At 42.0% G+C, this 24,103-nt stretch overlaps 1 protein-coding gene across 1 annotated transcript; it reads left to right on the top strand.

Annotated features, from left to right (window-relative positions):
- The first annotated feature begins 4,620 nt into the window (after window positions 1-4,620).
- On the top strand, window positions 4,621-17,555 carry LOC140727270 (lysozyme C-1-like). Its single transcript, XM_073044531.1, has 4 exons — window positions 4,621-4,780; window positions 8,732-8,905; window positions 14,327-14,402; window positions 17,177-17,555. The coding sequence occupies exons 1-4, from the start codon at window positions 4,651-4,653 to the stop codon at window positions 17,238-17,240; spliced, it is 444 nt and encodes a 147-aa protein (XP_072900632.1). The 5' UTR covers window positions 4,621-4,650; the 3' UTR covers window positions 17,241-17,555.
- Window positions 17,556-24,103: the final 6,548 nt, after the last annotated feature.

The following is a 24,103-nucleotide window of genomic DNA, read 5'->3' as shown; positions in this document are numbered from 1 at the left end:
TTTTTCCGTTCCCCATTCTGGTCCCCCTCTTACCCTCACCTGCCCATCACCTCTTTCCGGTTCCCCTCTTCTTTCCTTTTCTTCAATGGTCCACTCTCCTCTCCAATCAGATTCCTTCTTCTTCAGCCCTTTAACACTTTCACCCATCACCTCCAGGCTTCTCACTTCATTCCCTCTCCCGCACCTGCTTTCTCCCACACCTAGTTTCATCTAGCACCTGCCAGCTTGTACCCCTGTCCCTCTCCCCACCTTAATCTGGATTCTTCCCCCTTCCTTTCCAGTCCTGCTGAAGGGTTTCGGCTAGAGACATCTTCTCCTTTGATGCTGCCTGATCTTCTGAGTTCCACCAGCGTTTTGTGTGCATTGCTCTGGATTTCCAGCATCTGCAGAATCGCCTGTGTTTATGACGTTCATTTTTATTTGTTTCAGAATCGCAGCACCCACATTTAAAAAAAAATTATTTTCAACGTAGTTCCTTCAGTTTGCAAGTCTATGAATTGGTGTGGACGAAATAACACCTTCTACAAACAGACCATATCACTCTTGGACAAGCCAAATAAGCATATTTGCATAGGCCAGATGTTCGAGGTTTCCTACCATTGGTGGGTATAACTCTTTGAATTTCCTGTACAATATTTGAGGGAACACCTTGTGCACACAGAGTATAAGTGGTTCAAGAAAATTTCTCACCAATAGTTTCTGAAGTGCAACTAAAAATGGAAATTCATCTCCATGTTATTCGTAGGCCAAGAAAGATGCAATTTTTGAATTGGGGTTTCAAATTCTTTTTTTTACAAAATAGCAGGAAAATCAGCCTATTAAGCCCAGGCCAGGCCTCAAGGCTATGTACTACACCACAAGACCATAAAACAAAGGAGCAGATTCATCAAGGCTGATTTATTATGTGTCTCAACCTCATTTTCCTGCCTTCTTCCTGTAACTTCTGAAGCTCTGCACTTACCAATCAAGAAATCATCCATCTCTATTACAGGATAGATACTGGCATGGATAGAGCATTGGCTGATAGGCAGGAGGCAAAACGTGGGAATAAAGTGAGCCTTTTCCTGATCGGCTGCAGGTAACTAGTGATGTTCCACATGGGTAGGTGCTGGGACTGCTTCATTTTACGTTGTATGCTAATGCTTTGGTTGATGGAATTGATGGCTTTGTGGCCAAGTGTTGAGGAAGTAGGAAGGCTGCAGAAGGATTTAGATTAGGAGAATGGGCAAAAAAGTGGCAAATAGTCAGGAAGTTTATGGTAGTATACATTGGTAAGAGGGATAAAAGCATAGATTAGTTTCTAAACAGGGAGAAAATTAAAGAATCCTAAGGGGAGTCCTTGTGCAGGATTCCCTAAAGGTTCATTTGCAGGTTGAGTCGTTGGTGAGGAAGGGAAGTGCAATGTCAACATTCATTTAAAACACTGGTGACACCTCACATGGAGTATTGTGAGCAGTTTTGGGCCCCTTATCTAAGAAAGATGAGCTGACATTAGAGTGAGCTCAGGGGAGGTTCACAGCAAAGACTCCAGGAATGAAAGGCTTATTGTATGAAGAGCGTTTGATACCTCTGGGACTTTACTTGCCGGAATTTAGAAGAATGAGGGGGATCTCTTTGAAACCTATTGAATTTTGAAAGACCTAGATAGAGTGAATGTGAAGTGGAAGTGGGGAAGTGTAGGACCAGCAGGCAGATCCTCAGAATAGAGGGGTGTCCATTTAGAATGGAGAAGTGGAGGAATTACTTTAGCCAGAGAGTGGTGAAACTGTGGAATTCATTACCACAGGTGACTATGGAGGACAAGTCATTGGGTGTATTTAAGTTGGAGGATGAAAAGTTCTTTTTGGTGGGTGAGAGCTTACGAGGAGAAGGCAGGAGAATGGGGTTCAGAGGGAAAATAAATCAGCCAAGTCTTATGGTCTTATGGAATAGGGGCTATCTGATTGGCTAACTCTTATTCTCAAATGTAAATGGAATGTTTCTTATCAATGGGGTGTAACAAGGGCATATTTAGTCTCCAGTTTAAGATGGCACTGTTGAAGGCGGGCAACAACTAACTGGTGGTCTTCAAAGCAAGAATTACAACTAAATACTTTATTAATGACACATTTTGTGTGAAAAAAAAATTACGGTAACATGGTGTCAGGCTCCAGTCCTTGAGCCTATCGATGTAACAGGGCCTGGGGCTTAGAGCGAGGAATGTCCCAATATTTGGATGATTTAAGTGCCAGGCCAGATGGATTGAAAAGGCAGGGTGTCTGGACCAGAAGCAAGGGCAGCCTAGTTCTGCTCGACTTTCCATGATGTTTGCTCTGCTCTTCGCTACACTGAGGATGAGGCAGTTGCCTGCTCCGGCTCCTCTGGGATTCATGTTTGAGGACTCGGCTGTGTAATGAACTGCTCTTGACGATCTGGGCCTCATGGCTATGAACTCATGTTCATTCTGAATACTGTCTGCTTGTTTTCATTCTTTACATGATTTCCTCTCCTCTCTCCCCCTCTCTCTACCCCTCTCTCTCTGTTTGTTGGACTTTTTTAATGGGTTCTTTTGAGTTTCTTGTTTTGTGGCTGCCTGTAAGAAGACAAATCTCAAGGTTATATAATGTATAGATACTTGTACTTTGAAATCTGAACTATAGACTTGCTATTTTTAGCTGCTAGACATTTGAAGTTCTGCATTTCTAATTACCTTTGTTCTATTAGTGCTTAATATAATGGTTGCGAAGCAACAAGTTTTATGCCTCTTTCTTCACTTTGAAAAGAGCTTTGAATTAAAACTAACAGAATACAACTGTGGACTTGGATTGGGTGAATGTACTCAGTCTTTTTCCAAAGACTGGGGTATAAGAAATAGAGGATACCCAAATCACAAAGCAGAGTTCAGGAAAACATACCAAAGCAGTGTTTCCATTAGCAGGTTGTAATGAAGGCAAGTACCTGCTCAATAGACTAGTTGGTTTCAAATGTTGGTTGGCATGGTCCTCAATGTAAATATTATAAGATAGCATATTGTTGACATGGGTACTTCGGCAAACATAACAGAGATATTGAGCACTCAAGGAATACCAAATTGGTCAAGCTAGTTTATTACTCTCACATGTGCTGAGGTACAGTAAAAAACTTTGTCTTGCATACCATCCATGCAAATCATTTCATTACAATTGTGTATTGAGGTAGTACAAAGGGAAAACAACAGAATGCAGAACAAAGTGTTACATTCACAGAGAAAGTGCAGTGCAGAGGAACAGTAAGAACATGGATCGTGGGGTACAGCACAGTGGAGGCCCTTCAGCCCACAAAGTTGTGCCAACATTTTAACCTACTTCAAAATCAATTTAACATCCAACACCATTTTTCTGACATCCACATGCTTATCTAAGAGTATTTTAAATGCCCCTATTATATCAGTGGTTGGTGAGTTGGAGAGATGTCTCTACCAGAGGAGTTCTGTTAGCCTTCAGGTCACCCTTGAGCAAGGTGTAGCACCTGCTTAGCCCCATGATCATGGTCATGTGAAGCCATGGGAGCAGGTGGTCATATGAGCAGCTGGTACATATCACAAATCTTAGCTATGCGACCACAGGCACCAGGCAGACAATCTCTGAGGAGTATTGATAATGGCTGGAGACACCCGTCTTGTAAAGACACTGTCCAGAGGGAGGCAATGGCAAACCACTTCTATAGAAAAACTTTTTTCAACAGCAATCATAGCCAAAGACCATGATCACCCATGTCATACAACACTGCACATAATGACGATGATTATATCAGCCTTGACCACCACCCATGGCAATGTGTTCTTGGTACCCACCACCCTTTGTATAATAAACCTGCCGCTAACATCTCCCCTAAACTTTCCTCCGCTGACATTAAGCAGATGAGGTCCTGAAGTACAGTGGAAACTTTGCTTTGCATGTCATCCATACAGATCATTTCATCTCATCAGTGCACTGAGGTAGTATGATTAAAAACTATAGAATGCAGAATATAATTATTAATGATCAGCTACTTTATTTGTCATATGTACATCGACATATCGAAACATACAGTGAAATACGTAGTTTGTATTGACAACCATCACGGCCTGAGGATGTGCTGGGGGCAGCCCACAAGTGTGATCATGCTTCTGACACCAACACAGCATACCAATTCACTATCACTTTCTAAGCTGTACGTCTTTGGAATGTGGGAGAAAATTGGAGCATCGGGAGGAAGCTCACACAGTCAGGAGGTGAACGTTCAAACTCCTTACAGACAGTAATTGGGAAATGAACCCTAATCCCTGATTGCTAGTACTGAAAGTGTTGTACTAACCACTGTGCTATAGTGTTACAGTTAATGGAGGAAGTGCAGTACAGGTAAACAATAAGGTTCAAGATCATGAGGAAATAGTTGTGAGTTAAATTTTCAATCTTATCTTATGAGAGAAAAGGTGTGGGCCATATCTGAAAGTCCTTTTGTCTTCCCTTGCATTGCACTCTTTGTTAACCCTGAGAAACCTATAACTCATCTGACAAAAATTGTTTGCTCACATCAATTTTACTTTTCCTGGTTTAGACTTGTTTGGTTTTTGTCATACTGATAACAACATGTTTGAACCTATATAAAAGACCAACCATTCCTGCCTAATACCCATACCCAAGCAGCAAGATGAAGATTCTCATTGTTCTCAGTGTCCTGGTAGCAGTTTCCAATGCCAAAATCCTTGGAAGATGTGACGTTGTTGATATTATAAAAACCTCCAAGCTAAAACAGTTCATTCAATATTCCGTTGCGGATTGTGAGTACCAGCTCCTCTTTTATTTATTACAATTATCAAATGCAGTTGTAGTTTCTAGTGATTGTTTAAAAGTCGTTTACCTTTGGCATCTGAGCATTCCTATCAAGTCAGCTTTTATTTTGCTTCCCTCATATCACCCAGGGAGCTGTCTTCTTGAACCACTACTGTCCTGGTGACGATGTTCCCACAGTATTATCAGGGAGGGAAGGATATAGGCCCAGCGTCCATGAGGGCCCAATGATATATACTCAGTAACCATTTTATTAGGTACATCTTATACCTAATGAAGTGGCCACTGAGTGTATGTTCATAGTCGTCTGCTGCTCTAGCCCACCTAGTTTGAGGTCCAATGTGCTGTGCCTTCAGAAAAGCTCTTCTGAGCACCACTGTTGTAACACATGGCTATTTGAGTTATTGTCACCTTCCTGTCAGCTTGAACCAGTCTGGCCATTCTCCTCTGACCTCCCTCATTAACAAGGCATTTTTGCCCACAGAACTGTCACTCAGTCGATAATTTTATTTCGTTTTTCTCACCGCTCACCTGCCATATGATTGGCTGATTAGATATTCGCACTAGCAAGCAGGCGTACAGGTGAACCTAATAAAGCGTCGTGATAGAAAATTGCTGAGGGGAGTGGGCTGCATGTGGAGGTCCATGCTCCTAACACCCTGTCTTTCTTGTTGGCAGAGGTCAGAGGGTTGGAAGGTGCTGATTGGATAGACTAATTGACTATCTATGAATTGGCTGAAATCAGATTCAGAATTATTTATCACATGACATTGAAACATACAATGAAATACATCATTTGCAGGTCAAGATGTCCATCAATGTTGTTTCTCAGATATAGTTGTTTTTTAGGTTTGTAGTGATGGTTTTGGGATCAGAGAGGAGAGTTTAGGATTTAGAGGGAGTTAGGATTTAGGGGTCATCATTCAAGAATCAGGGCAGTAGTTCGAGTGCAGGTTGGGGCCATCTTGACTGATGTTTGGGATCTCAGGATGTAGCCCATTCACCACATCCCCCCTACAAAATCCTCCTTAATACTCATTTGGCATCTATGAAGGCAGGGATTTCTCTCCTCTTCTTGTTACCTGCTTAACTGCCCAACAACCTTCACACCCAGCAAAGGCAGTACTGCAGAGCAGGTCTGTCCCACTGGCTATGGAAGAGTTTAGGTCTGTTTATTGCATGCTGCTTAGGACACACTACTCCCAAGTTGCAACTTTGTGGGGCGACACAGTAATGCAGCGGTCTCTGTAATGCTATTATAGCAGTGGCTGTAAGACTGGAGTCTGTACGTTACCCCTGTGACCATCCATCGGATCCAGTTTCCTCCCACAGTTCAAGACGTACAGATTAGTGTTAGCAAGTTGTGGGCATGTGATATTGATGCCAGAAGTGTGGTGACACTTGTTGATCACTGATGCAGAACAATCCATTTCACTCCAAGTTCCAACTTACATTGCCCAATAGAGCTAATCTTTAAATCTTTATTGTTTTATATGATATAAAATGTGAAAAACGCTGGCTGTCTGAACCAGCTTGAATAATCAGAGTCAGAATCAGGTTTAATATCACCGGCATACGTTGTGAGATTTGTTGACTTTTCAGCTGCAGTACAATGCAATACATGATAATAGAGAAAAAATGAATTACAGGACGTATAGATATATTTAATTTAACTGTTGAATATAAGTGGTACTTAAAAATAGAAATAAAAAAAGCTGAGCGGGTTCATGGGTTGAATGTCCCTTCAGAAACTGGATGGCTTGAGGGGAAGAAGCTGTTCCTGAATTATTGAGTGTGTGCTTTCAGGCTTCTCTCCCTCCTTCCTATGGAAGCATTGAGAAGAGGGCATGACCTGGGTGATGGGAGTCCTTTTTGAAGCTACACTCCTTGAAGGTTACGTATACTACAGAGACTTGATGGAGCTAAGTTTACAACTCTCTGCAGCTTACTTCTATTCTGTGCAGTAGCAACCCCCCAACCCCCTCATACTGGACGGTGATGCAACCAGTTAGAATATTCTCCATGGTACATCCGTAGAAACTAGTAAGTGTTTTTGGAGACATTCCAAATCTTTTCAATCTTCTTCACAAAAATTAGGTCGCAGACCACTGGAAGGGGACAAGGAATATTAAACTAAATCCTCAGCATTAATCACTGCTCTCTAAGTGATAGAATCATGAGGATATACAACACAGAAATAGGCCCTTTGGCCCATTGAGTCTATGTGAGCCATCAGCTGCACATTTAAAAGAGAGATTAAAAAACACAGAATGGCTTTATTTGTCCCATGTACATCGAACCATACAGTGAAATGCATCATCTACAGTTGAAGTCGGAAGTTTACATACACCTTAGCCATATACATTTAAACTCAGTTTTTCACAATTTCTGACATTTAATCCTAGAAAACATTTCCTGTCTTAGGTCAGTTAGGATCACTACTTTATTTTAAGAATGTGAAATGTCAGAATAATAGTAGAGAGAATGATTTATTTCAGCTTTTATTTCTTTCATCACACTTTAATCTCATTTCACCAGGAGTAACTTACAGTGGCCGGTTAACCTTACAAGAATTTTAGGATGTGGGAAGAAATCAAAGTAGTCAAGAAAATGCATACAATCACAGGGAGTACAGGCAAACTTCACAGAGACAGTACCCGGGGTTAGGATCAAACCCAGGTCTCTGTGGGGCAGCAGCACTATCCACTGCCTATCACATTATAGTCATAGAATGATTTAGTTCAAACAGTGGCTTCCTAGCACTGTTACACGCTGACTCTAACATTTGCAGTCTATAAATTGCCAATGTCAAAGTAAAGTTATTATCGAAGTACATATATGTCACCACATACTACCTTTCAATTCCTTATCAAATTGTTCCATTTCAAATCGTTCAAATGGTTCAATTTAATATCAGTATACAACCTGAAATTCTTACTCTTCATAGAGACATCCATGAAACAAGAAACCCCAAACAATGAACATCAAGAACCCCAAAGCCTCCCTCCTCCCTTCCCCCATCGACAACTCCTACCCCCATACCATGTAAAAAAAATAGCAAAAATCCCCCCAAAGAGACCTTGATCCAGAGTCCATCAAAAAACTACCGTCCATAACCCAACACTTTGGAATTTCAGACAGGCGAGGGAGGGAGAGATCACTCCTGCAATAACGAGAGCGGGAGAACAGCAACTCGCTGCTTCGATGTTAAAATAAAGTTGATCATTGACCTGTCTCCAAAGTTTGAAGTTTATAGCAAATTTATCATCAAAGTACATAAATGTCACCATGTTCTACCATGAGGTTAATTTTCTTGCAGGTAGTCAGAGTAGAACAAAGAAATGCAATAGAATCATTGAAAATGCTATACACATGAACAAAGACTGAGAAGCTACCATTGTGGAGAAGAAGTCAAACTGTTCAAATACACAACAACTCACATATAGTAAATTAATAAATACTACCTGTGGTGATATGACGTGTAAGAACGTGATTGGAGAGAGTTCTGAGCATGCGCAGGAATAATAGAAAGATCTAGAAAACATGGTATCATAAGAACGTGATGGTTGTTGTTAAATAAAAGTTCTATTCTTCCAGAATATGGTTCTTTATTAGTAACCCATGATATACTTGAATATAAAGAACACAACACTACCTAGAACATGAGCCGTAGAATCCTTGAAAGTGAGTCCATAGGTTGTGGAAGCTGAGGTCAGTGAATTTACCTACCATATCAACTTCTGCAGAAACTCTCAGGGAACGATGGACTTGGACCCCAAATCAGTACTGTTTCAATAATTTTTCTCCTTTGAAGTGCAAGACCTTATGCTCAAAAGCATTAATCATTTCTCAAGTATTAGTTCTATGTGTAATCCTGTTAAAATTGGTTTCTTTGTCCTGTTGTTGCATGTTCCATGCCAGAGTGTTACTCTTCATTCCAGGGGTGTGCCTGGCTTACCATGCAAGTGGTTTCAACACGATGGAGGTGGGTCGAGAGACAAAGGATGGAAGCATATGGGCCACTGACTATGGGATTTTCCAGATCAGTAGCAGATATTGGTGCAATAATGACCAAACCCCCGATGCTGTAAACGGCTGTGGAATAAGGTGTAGCGGTAGGTGAATCAAAGTTCAAAGTAAATTTATTATCAAAGAACAAATAGGCTACCATATGCAACCCTGAGATTCATCTTCCAACACCCCTTTGCAGGACAAATTTAGATTCAGATTAATTTATTTATCACATGTACATCAAGTGTAATGTGTCATTTGCATTAACAACCAACACACACAAGGACATGCAGTGGGCAGTTTGCAAGTGTCACCACACATCCTAGTGCCAGTATAACATGCCCACAATGTTCAGAAGGACAAGACAGAGGAGAAAAACAGAAATACAATAGAATCTTATGAGAGGCAATGCATTAAAAAAAGACTGATGAACAATGAATGTGCAAAAGAAGACAAACTATGCAAATAGAAATTAACACTGCTAGGGATAAGAAATAAAAAGTACTTAAAAGTGAGTCTGTAGGTTATGGAATCATTTGGAGTTGTGGTGAGTGAAGCCAGCCACGTTGGTTTCAAAGCCTAGTGATTATAGAAACATAGAAACATTGAAAATCGACAGCACAATACAGGCTCTTCGGCCCACAAATCCGTGCCGAACATGTCCTTACCTTAGAAATTACCTAGGGTCACCCATAAACCTCTATTTTGCTCAGCTCCATGTAACTATCCAGGAATTTCTTAAAAAAAACTTTTGTTTCCGCCTCCACCACCGTCAACAGCAGCCCATTCCACGCACTTGACACTCTCTGAGTAAGGAAACCTACCCCTGACATCTCCTCTGTCCCTAATTCCAAGCACATTAAAACTGCGCCCTCTTGTGTTAGCCATTTCAGCCCTAGGAAAAGCCTCTGACTATCCACACAATCAATGCCTCTCATCATCTTGTACACCTCTATCAGGTCACCTCTCATCCTCCGTCGCTCCAAGGAGAAAAGGCCGAGCTCACTCAAACTCTTCTCATAAAGCATGCTCCCCAATCCAGACAGCATCCTTGTAAATCTCCTCTGCACCCTTTCTATGGTTTCAACATCCTTCCTGTAGTGAGGCAACCAGAACTGAGCACAGTACTTCAAGTGGGATCTGACCAGGGTCCTATATAGCTGCAACATTACCTCTCGACTCCTAAACTCAATCACATGATTGATGAAGACCAATGCACCATATTCCTTCTTAACCACAGAGTCAACCTGCACAGCAGCTTTGAGTGTCCTATGGACTCGAACCCTAAGATCCCTCTGATCCTCCACACTGCCAAGAGTCTTACCATTAATACTATATTCTGCCATCATATTTGATCTACCAAAATGAACCACCTCACACTTATCTTGGTTGAACTCCATCTGCCATTCTCAGCCCAGCTTTGCATCCTATTGATGCCCCGCTGTAACCTCTGACAGCCCTCCACACTATCCACAACACCCCCAACCTTTGTGTCATCAGCAAATTTACTAACCCATCCCTCCACTTTTTCATCCAGGTCATTTATAAAAATCACAAAGAGAAGGGGTCCCAGAACAGATCCCTGAGGAACACCACTGGTCACTGAACTCCATGCAGAATATGACCCGTCTACAACCACTCTGCCTTCTGTAGGCAAGCCAATTCTGGATCCACAAAGCAATGTCCACTTGGATACCATGCCTCCTTACTTTCTCAATAAGACTTACATGGGGTACCTTATCAAATGCCTTGCTGAAATCCATATACACTATATCTATGGTTCTACCTTCATCAACATGCTTAGTCACATCCTCAAAAAATCCAATCAGGCTCGTAAGGTATGACCTGCCTTTGACAAAGCTATGCTGACTATTCCTAATCATATTATGCCTCTCCAAATGTTCATAAATCCTGCCTCTCAGGATCTTCTCCATCAACTCACCAACCACTGAAGTAAGACTCACTGGTCTATAATTTCCTGGGCTATCTCTACCCCTTTTCTTGAATAAGGGAACAACATCCGCAACCCTCCAATCCTCCTGAACCTCTCCCGACCCCATTGATGATGCAAAGATCATCGCCACAGGTTTACCAATTTCCTCCCTCGCCTCCCACAGTACCCTGGGGTACATCTCGTCCAGTCCCTGTGACTGATACAACTTGATGCTTTCTGAAAGCTCCAGCACATCCTCTTCCTTAATATCTGCATGCTTAAGATTTTCATCTTAAGTCATCCCTATAATCACCAAGATCCTTTTCCGTAGTGAATACTGAAGCAGAGTATCCATTAAGTACCTCTGCTATTTCCTCTGGTTCCATACATATTTTTCCACTGTCACACTTGATAGGTCCTAGTCTCTCATGTCTTATCCTCTTGCTCTTCACATACATTTAGAATGCCTTGGGGTCTTCCTTAATACTGTCTGCCAAGGCCTTCTCATGGCCTCTTCTGGCTGTCCTAATTTTATTCTTAAACTACTTCCTACTAGCCTTATAATCTTCTGGACCTCTATCATTATCTAGTTCTTTGAACCTTTTGTAAGCTCTTCTTTTCTTCTGATTAGATTTACAACAGCCTTTGTACACCACGGTCCCTGTACCCTACCTCCCTCCCCTATCTTATTGGAACGTACATATGCAGAACTCCACGCAAATATGCCACAATTCTTCCATATGTTTCACTAAGAACATCTGTTTCCAACTTATGCTTCCAACTTCCTGCCTGATAGCCTCATATTTCCCCTTTCTCCGATTACGCGTTTTGTTGGGTAATAACTATTCCTGAGATCTGAGGTTCCAGTACCTCCTGTCGGATGGTAGTATTGGGAAGAGAACATGGTGGGGGTCCTTAATGATGGATGTTGCTTTCTTGTGGGAGTGCTTCTTGCAGATGTGCTCAATGGTGATGTCAGTAGTTCAATGTTGTGGGCCAAGGGGCCTGTTCCTGTGCTCTGCTGATATATGTTCTACATAGTGTAGTTCAGAGTAGTGGTGAATGAAGTGTCATGTACTTCAGTCATAGTGAACACAATGCTGAGCTCATTTCTATTTACAGGTTAAAATAATACAGAAGTATGGGAATGATTGTGCATGGGTAATTCATCTTTCCTTTCATCCAATCATCTGATCATGATCCCTGATTCCTTTCCATCGCCTACAAAGCAAAGGCCAGCAGTAGAATGGAGCAATCCCCTTTTGCCTGCATAACAACTACACCAACAGTAGACAGCTGAACACCATCTGTGACAAAGCAATCCACTGTTTGGCAACCCAGCGACCATTCATTCCCACCAGACTGATGTACAATGGCTGCAGTCCATTTGATGCCCTGTGGTTCCTCACCTGGACTATTCTGACAACACCTTGCAAAACCACAACTTCTACCACTCTCTGCAGCTCTAAATCCTGACATGAAAATCCATTCTTAATCATTATCCTGTCATATCAGATATACTGTCTGTCATATATGTTATTTCATTGTGATCTTAAGGACCACGTCTGCAAACTACAACTGGTATTGGTGTTGACTATACAGTAGAATACAGAAGACAGAACATCATCTATATACTTATCTGAGTTTCTTAAATGCACCTAATGAATCTGCTTCTACCATCTCCAATAGTATAGATTATTTTTGTCACATGTGCCAACATACTGTACAAAAAAAAACTTGGAAACTGTTTATACAGATCAAACGATTATAGATAGAATAAGTTAAACAATCACAATGCACAATAAAGTGCAAAAGCGATGGAGGAAGTGCAGTGCAGGCAGGCAATAAACTGCAAGATCACCATTGTAGATTGTGAGGCCAAGACTCCATCTTATCCTACAAGAGTCTGATAACAGTGGGTCTGAAGGTATCCTTCAGCCTGGTGGTATGTTCTTTCAGGCTTTTGTATCTTTTGCCTGATTGGAGAGGGGAGAAGAGAGAATGCCCAGAGTGGGTAGGGTATTTGATTATGCTGGCTGCTTTACTGAGGCAGTGAGAGCTTAGGCAGATCATGGGAATTGCTGCATTATATGGTTGGGCTTATTAGTGTTATTTACATTATTTGATTCTATTAAATTTACAAAGTGGAATGAATAGAGGAAGTGAATAGGCAGAGCTCTGGGAAATAGATTGTAATATAGCCAAATGAACACTCCACAGCTGTGGGACGCATGCCCCAGCAAACCTGTAAGATCTCTCTCCCAGTGAGAGTCAGTGTGTAGAACTGTACCCAACTGAGAAACATTAACATAAACAAAAACTTCACACCATCTTAAAAGTTTCTCTCCCTAGGCAGTTCATCTGATCAACCATTCTAGTTAACTGCTCCATACTCCCCTCTCTCTGTTATCTCAGTCACTGCACTGGACTGTAAACACTTTAATCACTGGTTATGATGCTGATTACACTGTAAATACATGCTGGTATTTATATATTTTTGAATACTTATTCCAGATCTGTACTTTAACATCAAAATTTATTTTTTATAATTTTTTTTCCATTTATATTAAATATTGTTTTAGTTGCATGTTACACCCTGACAAACATACCACAGCAAATTCCTAATCGATAAGGTTAATGAAATTGATCCTTTATCCTTGATAAGATCCAGGGAGAGTTGGTGTGCATGTGATTCATTTCCAGGGAAGGTCAAGGTGTATGTGGGCCCATCCACTGGGAGAGTTGGTGCATGGAACTGAACCTGAATGCAAGTTAATCTGTGTGAGTTTGTCACACGTTGTGCATGGGATCCATCCCCAGGGAGGATCGGTGAGTGTGCGACCATCCCCCGGTGAGAAATAGGTCTCACATATAACTAGGCTGGATCTTATGTCTTTTTACAATGGGTGGCACTCTAACGCAATGCTTTACAGTGCCAATGATCAGCAATTGGGGATCAATTTTCACTGTTGCCTGCAAGGACGTATGGTTAGGGTTAGCATATGTTGCAATTCTTTCCTTATGGTTGGCTCTAAATGCTGCAGCTCCTTCACCCACAGCACAATGGAGACCTCTTAACCCAGAGGAATGCTGTAGTTCAAGAAGATGACTTATCATCAGCTTCTCAAGGGCAGTTGGGATGGACAATAAATACTGGCTTTGCCAACCATACCCAGATCCTAAAGAACCCAATGTCTGCATGTCCTTGTCTGAATCCGAGTCCTAATCCAGGTCCACTGGAGACAGGAAGCTGAAGAAGACAGACTGTCTTGGGAATCGAGGACTGTCTATATGTATAGAGGGGAGTGAGGAACAGGGCTTGTTTTGCTGTGGCTATATTGTTGTTGGTTATGTTTGGTTCTGTTATGTTCTGTGTTTTTCTGCCATGCATTGTGTTGGTGTCGAAATGACAGCATTAACCTTGAACTAATATATAAGATCAAACAAATTCTAGTCCCACCTTCCTCTTCACCACTGTATGTGTAAGCTGCTGTCAGTATCTAGACTGGGACTAGGTGCATTCACATGCTTCCTGGCCTATAACTCTCCAAAGTTGGCCTAATGTAATATTGGATTTCTTTTCTCTCTGCAGAGCTCCTGGGGGATGACTTGCAATCTGATATTGAGTGTGCAGCCAAAATAGTCAGCCAAGAAGGAATGGAAGCTTGGTGCGTTACCCTCTCCCCTCTCTATTTTATAATCACATCTGCAAATGAATGATAAACCACCATTGTCTTTTAAGTTCAGAAAACCGACTGCCTCGTGACATTGAGAGGACACCAGCCATTGAGCCGTAGAATATTACATCACAGACAGCTCAGATACATTAAGGTCTACGTTCATGAGCACCAGCTCACTGATTCTGATTCAAATCCCAGCAAAGGCTGTATTTAGAGTTGTGAAGTCAAGACGAATTTGAGATTTCCTAGGTTTAGAGATACAGCACAGTAACAGGCCCTCATGGTCTAATGAGTCCACGCTGTCCAATTACATCAATATGATCAATTAACCTACTAATGCATACATCTTTGGAAAGCTGGGGGAAACCAAAGCACCAGCAGGAAACTCACACGGTCACGGGGAGAATGTACAAATTCCTTACAGGCAGCGGTGAGAATTGAACCCGGGTCGCTGGCGCTGTTATAGCTTATGTGAACTGTTACACGACCATGCAAAATTGTAGACATTACCCGAGAGAGGGATGTGCGGAAAAGCTTGCGACAATGAAGGATACATATCCTACATTGCGGCAACGAAGGATGTCTTATTCCCCTTATAGTGTGCAATGTGCTGCAGAGTTTTATTTAAAAAAAACAATGGGACTGTGTAAAAGGTGCAGGAATATAAATTCCAGAGATTCTGCAGATGCTGGAAATCCAAAGCAACACAGAAAATGCTGGAGGAACTCAGGAGGTCAGGTAGCATCTATGGAAGGGAATAAAGAGCCAACATCTTGGGCCAAGACCCTTCATCAGGACTGGAAAGGAAGGGGGAAAAGGCAAAATAAGAATTTTGGAGGGGGGGGGGGGAGGAGTACAAGCTGGAAGGTGATTGGTGAAGCCAGGTGAGGCTGTAGGTGGATGGGTGGGATAAGGAGAATGGAATTGGAGGTGATTCGTGGAAAAGGTAAAGGACTGAGGAAGAAAAAGGAATCTGATAGTAGAGGAGAGTGGACTGTGGGAGTAAGAGAAGGATGAGGAACACCATAGGGAGGAGATAGATTGGTGAGGGATTGGAATCAATTTATAGAGTCATAGTGTCAGACGGCTTTGAAACAGGGCCTTCAACCCAGCTCATCCACTAAGAACAAAATGCCTATCCAACTTTGCACGTAGCCCATATCCCTCTAAACCTTTCCAATCCTTAGATCAATCCAGCTTCACGTGGCAACTCGTTCCATATGCACATCACCATCTGTGCGAAGAAATTTTCCCACAGGTCCCTTTAAAATATCTCCCCTCTCATCAGAAACCCATGGCCTCTTGTATTTGGTTCCTTTCCCCCCAGAATAAAATAATTGTTCTGACCTCTTGGTGTACTCTTGCACACATAAATGTCAAATGGTTTTCACCCCACATGATGAAGATCTTTATTCTAACACCATGTAATTCAGTGATGTCATTGCTAGTAATCCTTCCTGCCTTCACAATGTCCAAAAGACATAGGAGCGAAATCAGGCCATTCGACCCCTCGAGTCTGTCCATATCCTTCCATTCTCTGCAGATTCCCATGTCTATCTGTGAACTTGTTAAATGCCTCTATCGTATTTGTTAACCACCACCACCAGAGAGGCCCTACATTGGATAGGGTGGAGCAGGGATGTTGCGTCCCAGCTCTCTACGTGATACGCAAGCCAGGGCTGTACGATATGGAGAGCAAGCTGTTCCCATGTAGCAGGCTCCCCCTCTCCATGCAGCTGATGAATTCAAAGAAATGGCAGAGACAGATACAGTTTGACACCAGCGGTGTCGCTGGAGTTGCCAGACAGCATTGAATTCGATGTACGACTGTCTTAGGGACTACAGGTCCAAATTTTTCCTCAAGGTTTATACCCGAAGCTTTCCCCATGAGTTGGCACAGCCGGAAGGCAGTGGAGGCTTGAGATCAGAGTTTTCCTTCTCTTAGAAGAGCTGCCAACCATCCGCCTGAAGCGACTGGTTTTAAGGTGCCATCTTTGCTCCTTCTCTTAGCAGTAGAAGCAGCTTCACTGGGCTTAGTAGCTAAGCTACACGTCAAGACCAGGAGCTGGGCTCAGTTTTTGGAGACTATTTGAGAAGCACACCACTGGGAGAATTTAATTGGAAGTGAGAGCTATTCCCTACTATCACCCCAGTGTATGACAACCACCAACAGCACTGGTATCTCATTCCAGCCACCCACCATTCTCTCAGTGAACTCACACAAAATATTGGAGGAACTCAGCAGGTCAGGCAGCATCTACGGGGTGGGGAATAAACAGTTAACGTTTCAGACTGAGACCCTTCATCAGGACTGGAGAAGAATGGGGTAGAAGCCAGAATAAGAAGATGGGAGGCAGAGGAAGGAGTACAAGTCAGCAGGTGATAGGTGAGACCAGGTGGAGAGGAATGTGGGTGATAAGAAGAGGGGGAATGAAGTAAGAAGCTGGGAGGTAATAACTGGAAAAGGTAAAGGGCTGAAGAAGATGGAATCTGATAGGAGAGGAGATTGAATCATGGGAAAAAGGGAAGAAGAATGTGAACCAGAGGGAGGTGATAGGTAGGTGAGGAGAAGAAAAGGGATGAGAGGGTAACCAGAATAGGGGATGGAAAGATAGACTAGGGAAGTGGGGGGGGGGGGGGGGAGATATTACCATAAGTTAGAGAAGTCAATGTTCAAATGTTACTACTAATGATGTCATTGAAGTGCTTGTGAAAATTTGCAATGATTGATAATATATGTGTTGGGTACTCTTGCTTTTCAGGAGCACCTGGGTGGAGAACTGCAAAAATAAATGGATTAACTACTACACCTATTTCTGCTTCTGAAGCTGGAGGAGATCTTAATTGATCAGAAGTGTGTGGTGTCAGGCACGTTGTCAAACCCAAGTCTTCCTCCATCTTCACTAAATGAGAAGTTCTGCACAAAAAGGACTTTCCCTCTATCTAATCACTTTGAAATAATAAACATTAATTGCCATGTGTGGTCATTCTGATATGATATGAGGAATTAAATAATGATGAAATGTTGGGAATTAGAAGGAAGAGACAATGAAATGTAATCTCTCCTCAGAGTCCAGTGCTTAACGAATAATAATCCCACCCTACCCACTCTCTCCTTATTAAACAAAATCCTTCATTCTAGGCATTGTCTTGTTGAATCTCTCTGCACTCTTTCTAGTATTACTGCATCTGTTCTGTAGCACACACAAAATGCTGGAAGAACTCAGCAGGTCAGGCAGCATCTAGGGAGACGAATAAAGAGTTGACATTTCAGGCTGAGACCCTTCATCAAGACTGGAAAGAGAGGGGAATTAAACCCACATAATTAGCCCTAATTAGTTAGAAGAATTTAATTAAAATGAAGCGGCAACTTTTAGGGTGAATGCACCCAGTCTTTTCCTGAGTGTTCGCAAATCAAGAATCGAGGACATGGGTTCAAGGAGAGGGTGCAGAGATTTTGTATCAACCTAAGTGGCACAATTTAGACCTTGATAGTGGTCTGGATATGGAATGAGCTGACAATGACAGTGCTTGAAGTAGATACAGGACATAAACTATATTTAAAGACACTTGCAGAGTGTCAAATAAGAAAGGTTTTGGTGGATATGGATCAAACAATGGCAAATGGGACAAGATTAGATTGTGGTCATGGTTAGCATGGACCAGTTGGGCTGAATGTCTTGTTTCTTTGCGGTACTTAAGTCATGGGATCAGTTTAATGAGAGGGAACTTAAAATGTAGAGCTGTACAGTACAGGAACAGGCCCACCAGTCCATAATGTTGTAAGCTAATAATACATAGCAGGTCAGGCAGCATCTATGGAGAGAAGTAAACAGTTTGATACAGAAGCCTGAAGGCACACATTCCACAATTCAGGATTCCCCTCTGCCATCAGATTTCTGAATGGACATTGAATCCATTGAATCTCACTACTTCTTATTTCTATTTTGCACTACTTAATTAATATAATAAACATTTAATTATATATTTGATGATTTGATGGTAGTCATCTGTTTCAAAGGACAATGGAGTGTGTCTGATGGGTCAGTCCGTTGTCTGTTGCTGGGAACTGTGGTACTGGAGTACCTCTCTAGGGCACAAAGCCTAGGCAGAAGTTACAGAGATCCCGGGATTCCCAGTTGTCAAGGTCCTGCTCTTGGCCTCATCAGTGTAGCCCAAAATAAAGTGAAGCAATACATTTGGCAACAGCTTGGCTGCAGGAGCTGCCTGAAGGATGTTCAATGATGTCCAGGAGCCTTAGGGACTCCAATCTGGATATCCTGTCTGAGTTTACACTTGTACCCTTCATCTCTCCCGAAGCTTTCCACAAGGCAGTGGGGCTATTTACCCATAGCTGAGGAATATAAATATATATATTTCTGTCTGAAACCCTTCATCAGGACTGGAAAGGAAGGGGGAAGAAGCCAGAGTAAGAAGGAAGGTGTGGGTGGGAAGAGAAGGAATACACTTTATCTGTGTTACCCTGGATTTCCAGCATCCACACAACCTCATGTATTCACACCAGTTCTGTAGTGTGACGAACAGGTCTGAACACAACATTCCAAGTGTGGCATAACCAATGTCTTTTAAAGTGTATCGTGATGTCCCAAACTCTTACTTAGAAACTCACCTATGAAAACAGGCAATCTAAACATGATCTTTGCTGGTTTATCCACCTGCATCAACATTTTCTTTCAATATTTTTATTGATTTCTTCCAAAAAAGAATACAGAGTACAGGAGGATATATATCATATATCAATTACAATATATTTGAATCACACTTATAGTCTCATTACCCCATATTCATGCAAATTAAATTGATCATAATATTGAAAAGTAATAATTTTATTATACAAAAAAATCTAAACCCACTACCAAGAAAAGCTGTTTGGTAAAGAAAGAAAAAACGGGAAAAAAATCCTTATCATATAGTAAAACATATTATTAGCCAACATCTGTACTTGATAACAAATCAAAGATTTTGAAAGTAATTCAAAAAAGGTCCCACAATGTTCGAAAGTCTTGGCTTGATTCAGAAATTGGACAACGAATCTTCTCTAAATGTAAGCATGACATAACATCGCTTAGCCATTGAGCATGAGTAGGCGGAACAACATCTTTCCACCTAAGCAACAATGCCCTCCTAGCTATAAGAGAAATAAAAGCCAAAATGTGCAAATCAGGTGTCTCCAAGATAATATCATTTCCTCCAACAATACCAAATAAGGCAGGCAAAGGGTTTGGTTTAAAATTTACTTTAAAAAGTACAGAAAAAGTTTAAAATACTTCCTTCCAGTATTTTTCAAGACTCAGACATGTCCAGAACATGTGAATTAATGAAGCCTCTCCATTGTTACAATTGTCACAATAGGGAGATATATCCGAATAAAAACAAGACAGCTCATCTTTAGTCATGTGGGCCCTGTGGACCACTTTAAATTGTAGGAGGGAGTGACAAGCACACAACGATGAGGAATTAACCAATTTAAAAATTTCATTCCAAGTTTCCTCAGAAATTGAAGTATGTAAATCTTGCTCCCAGAGATTTTTAATTTTGTCTGAAGGAACGTTTCTCATCCCAACAACATATCGTAAATATTAGATATTGATCCACTATGAAAAGGTTTCCAAATTAAAAATTACGTCTAATAAATTCTTAGCAGGACTTTTAGGAAATGTATGTAATTGAGATTGCAGTAAGTCTCTAATTTGTAAATATCGAAAAAAAGTGGGTTTTTGGTAAGCTATATTTAGCTGACAACTGCTCAAATGAAAAGAGACTTCCTCCAACAAATAAATCCTGGAAGCATTTAATACCCAGTCTATCCCAAGCTTTAAGAATTACATCAGTCATAGAAGGTTTAAAAAATAGTTAGAGAAAATGGGACTTGAAAGAGAAAATCTCAACAAACCAAAATATTTTCTAAATTGTACCCAAATCCTCAAAGTATGTTTAACTACAAAACTAACAGTTAGTTTACTTAAAAATAAAGGAATTGAGGATCTGAGAAGAGAGATGATAGAAAATTTATTAACAGGGTTAACTTCTAAAGAAACCCAAACCGGACAGTCCTCTCAGTTAATATAATATAACCAAAACATGAGATTCCGTATATTGACTGTCCGGTAATAAAACCTGAAATTTGGTAAAGCTAAACCTCCATTCTTTTTAGCTTTATGATGAACTTTATTTAGTCACGAGTGTTTGTTTTTCCATACATATGAAGATATGATAGAATCAAGAGAATCAAAAAAGGATTTAGGAATAAAAATGAGTAAGGCCTGAAAAAGGTATAAAAATTTAGGCAAGATATTCATTTTAATAGAATTAATTCAGCCAATCAACGATAATGAAAGGGGCGATCATTTTGATAGTGCCCTTTTTACATAATTCAGCAGGGTAAAAAAAAATTCTTTAAAAAGAACCTGCTTTATATAAAAGGCATGTTGAAATTAAAACTAAATATGATCTTCTTTTAACATATCCAATTGAAACTCAACTCCTGGAGATTAAAGTCAATTTTATATTCATGGAAACAAAACAGGTAAATTTTTGGCTAACCAGTTGAAAGTCTTTATGGTTAAATGGCAAATTAAAGAAATCTGTAAAGCTAATTGTGATAGGACAACTGACCATTTAGAAATAAATGATATCTTTAGAGAATTTTACTCTAAACTTTGTAGTTCTGATTCTCCTAAAGATAATACTGTAATGAATAATTTCTTAGATCAATTTAACATCCCTACACTTTCTGATGATAACTGAAGACAGTTGGATCAACCTGTTTCTTAAGAAGAAATTGCCAAGGCTGTATGTTCATTGCACTTGGGGAAGGCTCCGGGTCCTGACAATTTTTCTGGAGAATTTTATAAGGCTTTTTCCTCATTGCTTATACCTCATTTATATTTAGTCCTCTCGGACTCCTTTAAGTTGGGTAGGATGCCACAATCTTTTTATGAAATTTCTATTTCGCTTATTCTTAAAAAGAATAAGAACCCAACTGAATGTTCGTCATGTAGACCAATCTCCTTACTTAATGTTGACGCTAAAATCCTATCCAAAGTTCTAGCTCCTAGGATTGAAAGTATTTTACCATCTATTATTTTTGATGATCAGACTGGATTTAATAAAATCAATCTTCCCATTTTCTTTGTTTATTAAATGTTATTTATTCTCCTTCTAAAGAGATATCAGAATGTGTGATATCCTTAGACACTGAGAAAGCCTTCAATCAGGTTGAATGGAATTACTTATTTAAAACCTTAGAAAAATTTAATCTTGGGCCCGATTTTATTCAGTGGATTAAATTACTTTATTTATCTCCCTCTGCTCAGGTTCTTACTAACTCCTAGAATTTCAGACCTTTTAAACTTCAACGTGGAACTAGACAAGGTTGCCCCTTGAGCCCTTTGCTTTTTGATCTGGCTTTAGAACCCTTAGCTATTGCTTTCCAAGAATCTAATGATATCACTGGTGTTTTAAGAAGAGGTATTACTCACTAAGTTTCGCTTTATGCTGATGATCTTTTGCTTTATATTTCTAATGATGAGTCTTTGCTGCCTTCCATACTTTCCTTACTCTCCTGTTTTAGTCAGTTTTCAGGATATAAACTAAATTTTCATAAGAGTGAACTTTTTCCTTTGAATAATTTGGTATCAATTAATACTAACGTTCCTTTTAAAATTGCATCACCATTTTAAGGAGTTTGCATTCATGGCCGACTGTATATTAAGTCCTGGCTATTTACAATATATGTGTGGCCAGCACTATATGACACAAAAGATTCTGATTCAGATTTAGATTCATTCCTTCATCACATGTACCTCAAAACATACAACAAAATGTGTCATTGGCACTTACAACCAACACAGCAGTGCTGGGGCAGTGTGCAAGAGCCGCCACATGTTCCTGTGCCAACAAAGCATGCCCACCATGATCAGCAGAACAACACAGAACACAATGAAACAGAACTGAATAAACAACAAAACAACAACAGCAAAACAAGCCCTATTCCCCCCTCTCTCTCTCTTTCTCTCTCTTACACACACACACACACACACACACACACACACACACACACACACACACACACACACACACACACACACACACACACACACACACACACACACACACACACACACACACACACACACACACACACACACACACACACACACCAACGACATGTCTAAAACAAGCCATCTCCGGGCTTCAATCTTCAGCCTCCAGAGGACTTGTGGATTCGTAGACATTGGACTTGTACTTCACCCATCGACTCGCAGTGGGTTCAGGGCTTCGGCCATTGTGCATTACCTCAGACTTGGCTTGATTAAATTCCTTCTCCCACCACACTGCACAACTTTGTTTCTGATCTATATCCTTCTGTATCTTTCGGAAAACATCCTCACCATTTACAATTGCAGCAATCATCATATAATCAGCAAACTTACTTATCAGAACACAAACATTCTTAGCTAAATCAAACAGCACAAACTGTGGCTGTCGAGCTGGTAAGGACAAAGAGAGGGTGAAATTTGTTAAGCATGTGTGGTGTGGCTCCTCCCACAGACCCCTGTCTGACTGCACCTGTGGCTCCTCCCACAGACCCCCTGCTGACAGCTCCTGTGGCTCCTCCCACAGACCCCTGCTGACTGCTCCTGTGGCTCCTCCCACAGACCCCCACTGACTGCTCCTGTGGCTCCTCCCACAGACCCCTGCTGACTGCTCCTGTGGCTCCTCCCACAGACCCCTGCTGACTGCTCCTGTGGCTCCTCCCACAGACCCCTGTCTGACTGCACCTGTGGCTCCTCCCACAGACCCCTGCTGACTGCTCCTGTGGCTCCTCCCACAGACCCCCCGCTGACTGCTCCTGTGGCTCCTCCCACAGACCCCTGCTGACTGCTCCTGTGGCTCCTCCCACAGACCCCTGCTGACTGCTCCTGTGGCTCCTCCCACAGACCACCTGCTGACTGCTCCTGTGGCTCCTCCCACTGTCCCCTGCTGACTGCTCCTGTGGCTCCTCCCACAGACCCCCACTGACTGCTCCTGTGGCTCCTCCCACAGACCCCTGCTGACTGCTCGTGTGGCTCCTCCCACAGACCCCCACTGACAGCTCCTGTGGCTCCTCCCACAGACCCCCGCTGACAGCTCCTGTGGTTCCTCCCACAGACCCCTGCTGACTGCTCCTGTGGCTCCTCCCACAGACCCCCTGCTGACTGCTCCTGTGACTCCTCCCACAGACCCCTGTCTGACTGCTCCTGTGGCTCCTCCCACAGACCCCTGCTGACTGCTCCTGTGGCTCCTCCCACAGACCCCCGCTGACTGCTCCTGTGGCTCCTCCCACAGACCCCCCGCTGACTGCTCCTGTGGCTCCTCCCACAGACCCCCGCTGACTGCTCCTGTGGCTCCTCCCACTGACCCCCTGCTGACTGCTCCTGTGACTCCTCCCACAGACCCCCCGCTGACAGCTCCTGTGGCTCCTCCCACAGACCCCCTGCTCCTGTGGCTCCTCCCACAGACCCCCGCTGACTGCTCCTGTGGCTCCTCCCACAGACCCCCTGCTGACAGCTCCTGTGGCTCCTCCCACAGACCCCTGCTGACTGCTCCTGTGGCTCCTCCCACAGACCACCTGCTCCTGTGGCTCCTCCCACAGACCCCCGCTGACTGCTCCTGTGGCTCCTCCC

This window comes from Hemitrygon akajei, chromosome 5 (assembly GCF_048418815.1).
Source record: "Hemitrygon akajei chromosome 5, sHemAka1.3, whole genome shotgun sequence".
NCBI lineage: Eukaryota > Metazoa > Chordata > Chondrichthyes > Myliobatiformes > Dasyatidae > Hemitrygon > Hemitrygon akajei.
Note: the sequence above shows the minus strand (reverse complement) of the source record. Positions and strands in the feature narration are given on the sequence as shown.

Bases quoted from the DNA above. Each gene is read 5' to 3' on its own strand.
- LOC140727270 (XM_073044531.1), top strand. From the start codon at position 4,651: ATGAAGATTCTCATTGTTCTCAGTGTCCTGGTAGCAGTTTCCAATGCC. The intron at 4,781-8,731 runs GTGAGTACCAGC...TCTTCATTCCAG, and splicing joins TCAATATTCCGTTGCGGATT to GGGTGTGCCTGGCTTACCAT. The intron at 14,403-17,176 runs GTGCGTTACCCT...CTTGCTTTTCAG, and splicing joins CAAGAAGGAATGGAAGCTTG to GAGCACCTGGGTGGAGAACT.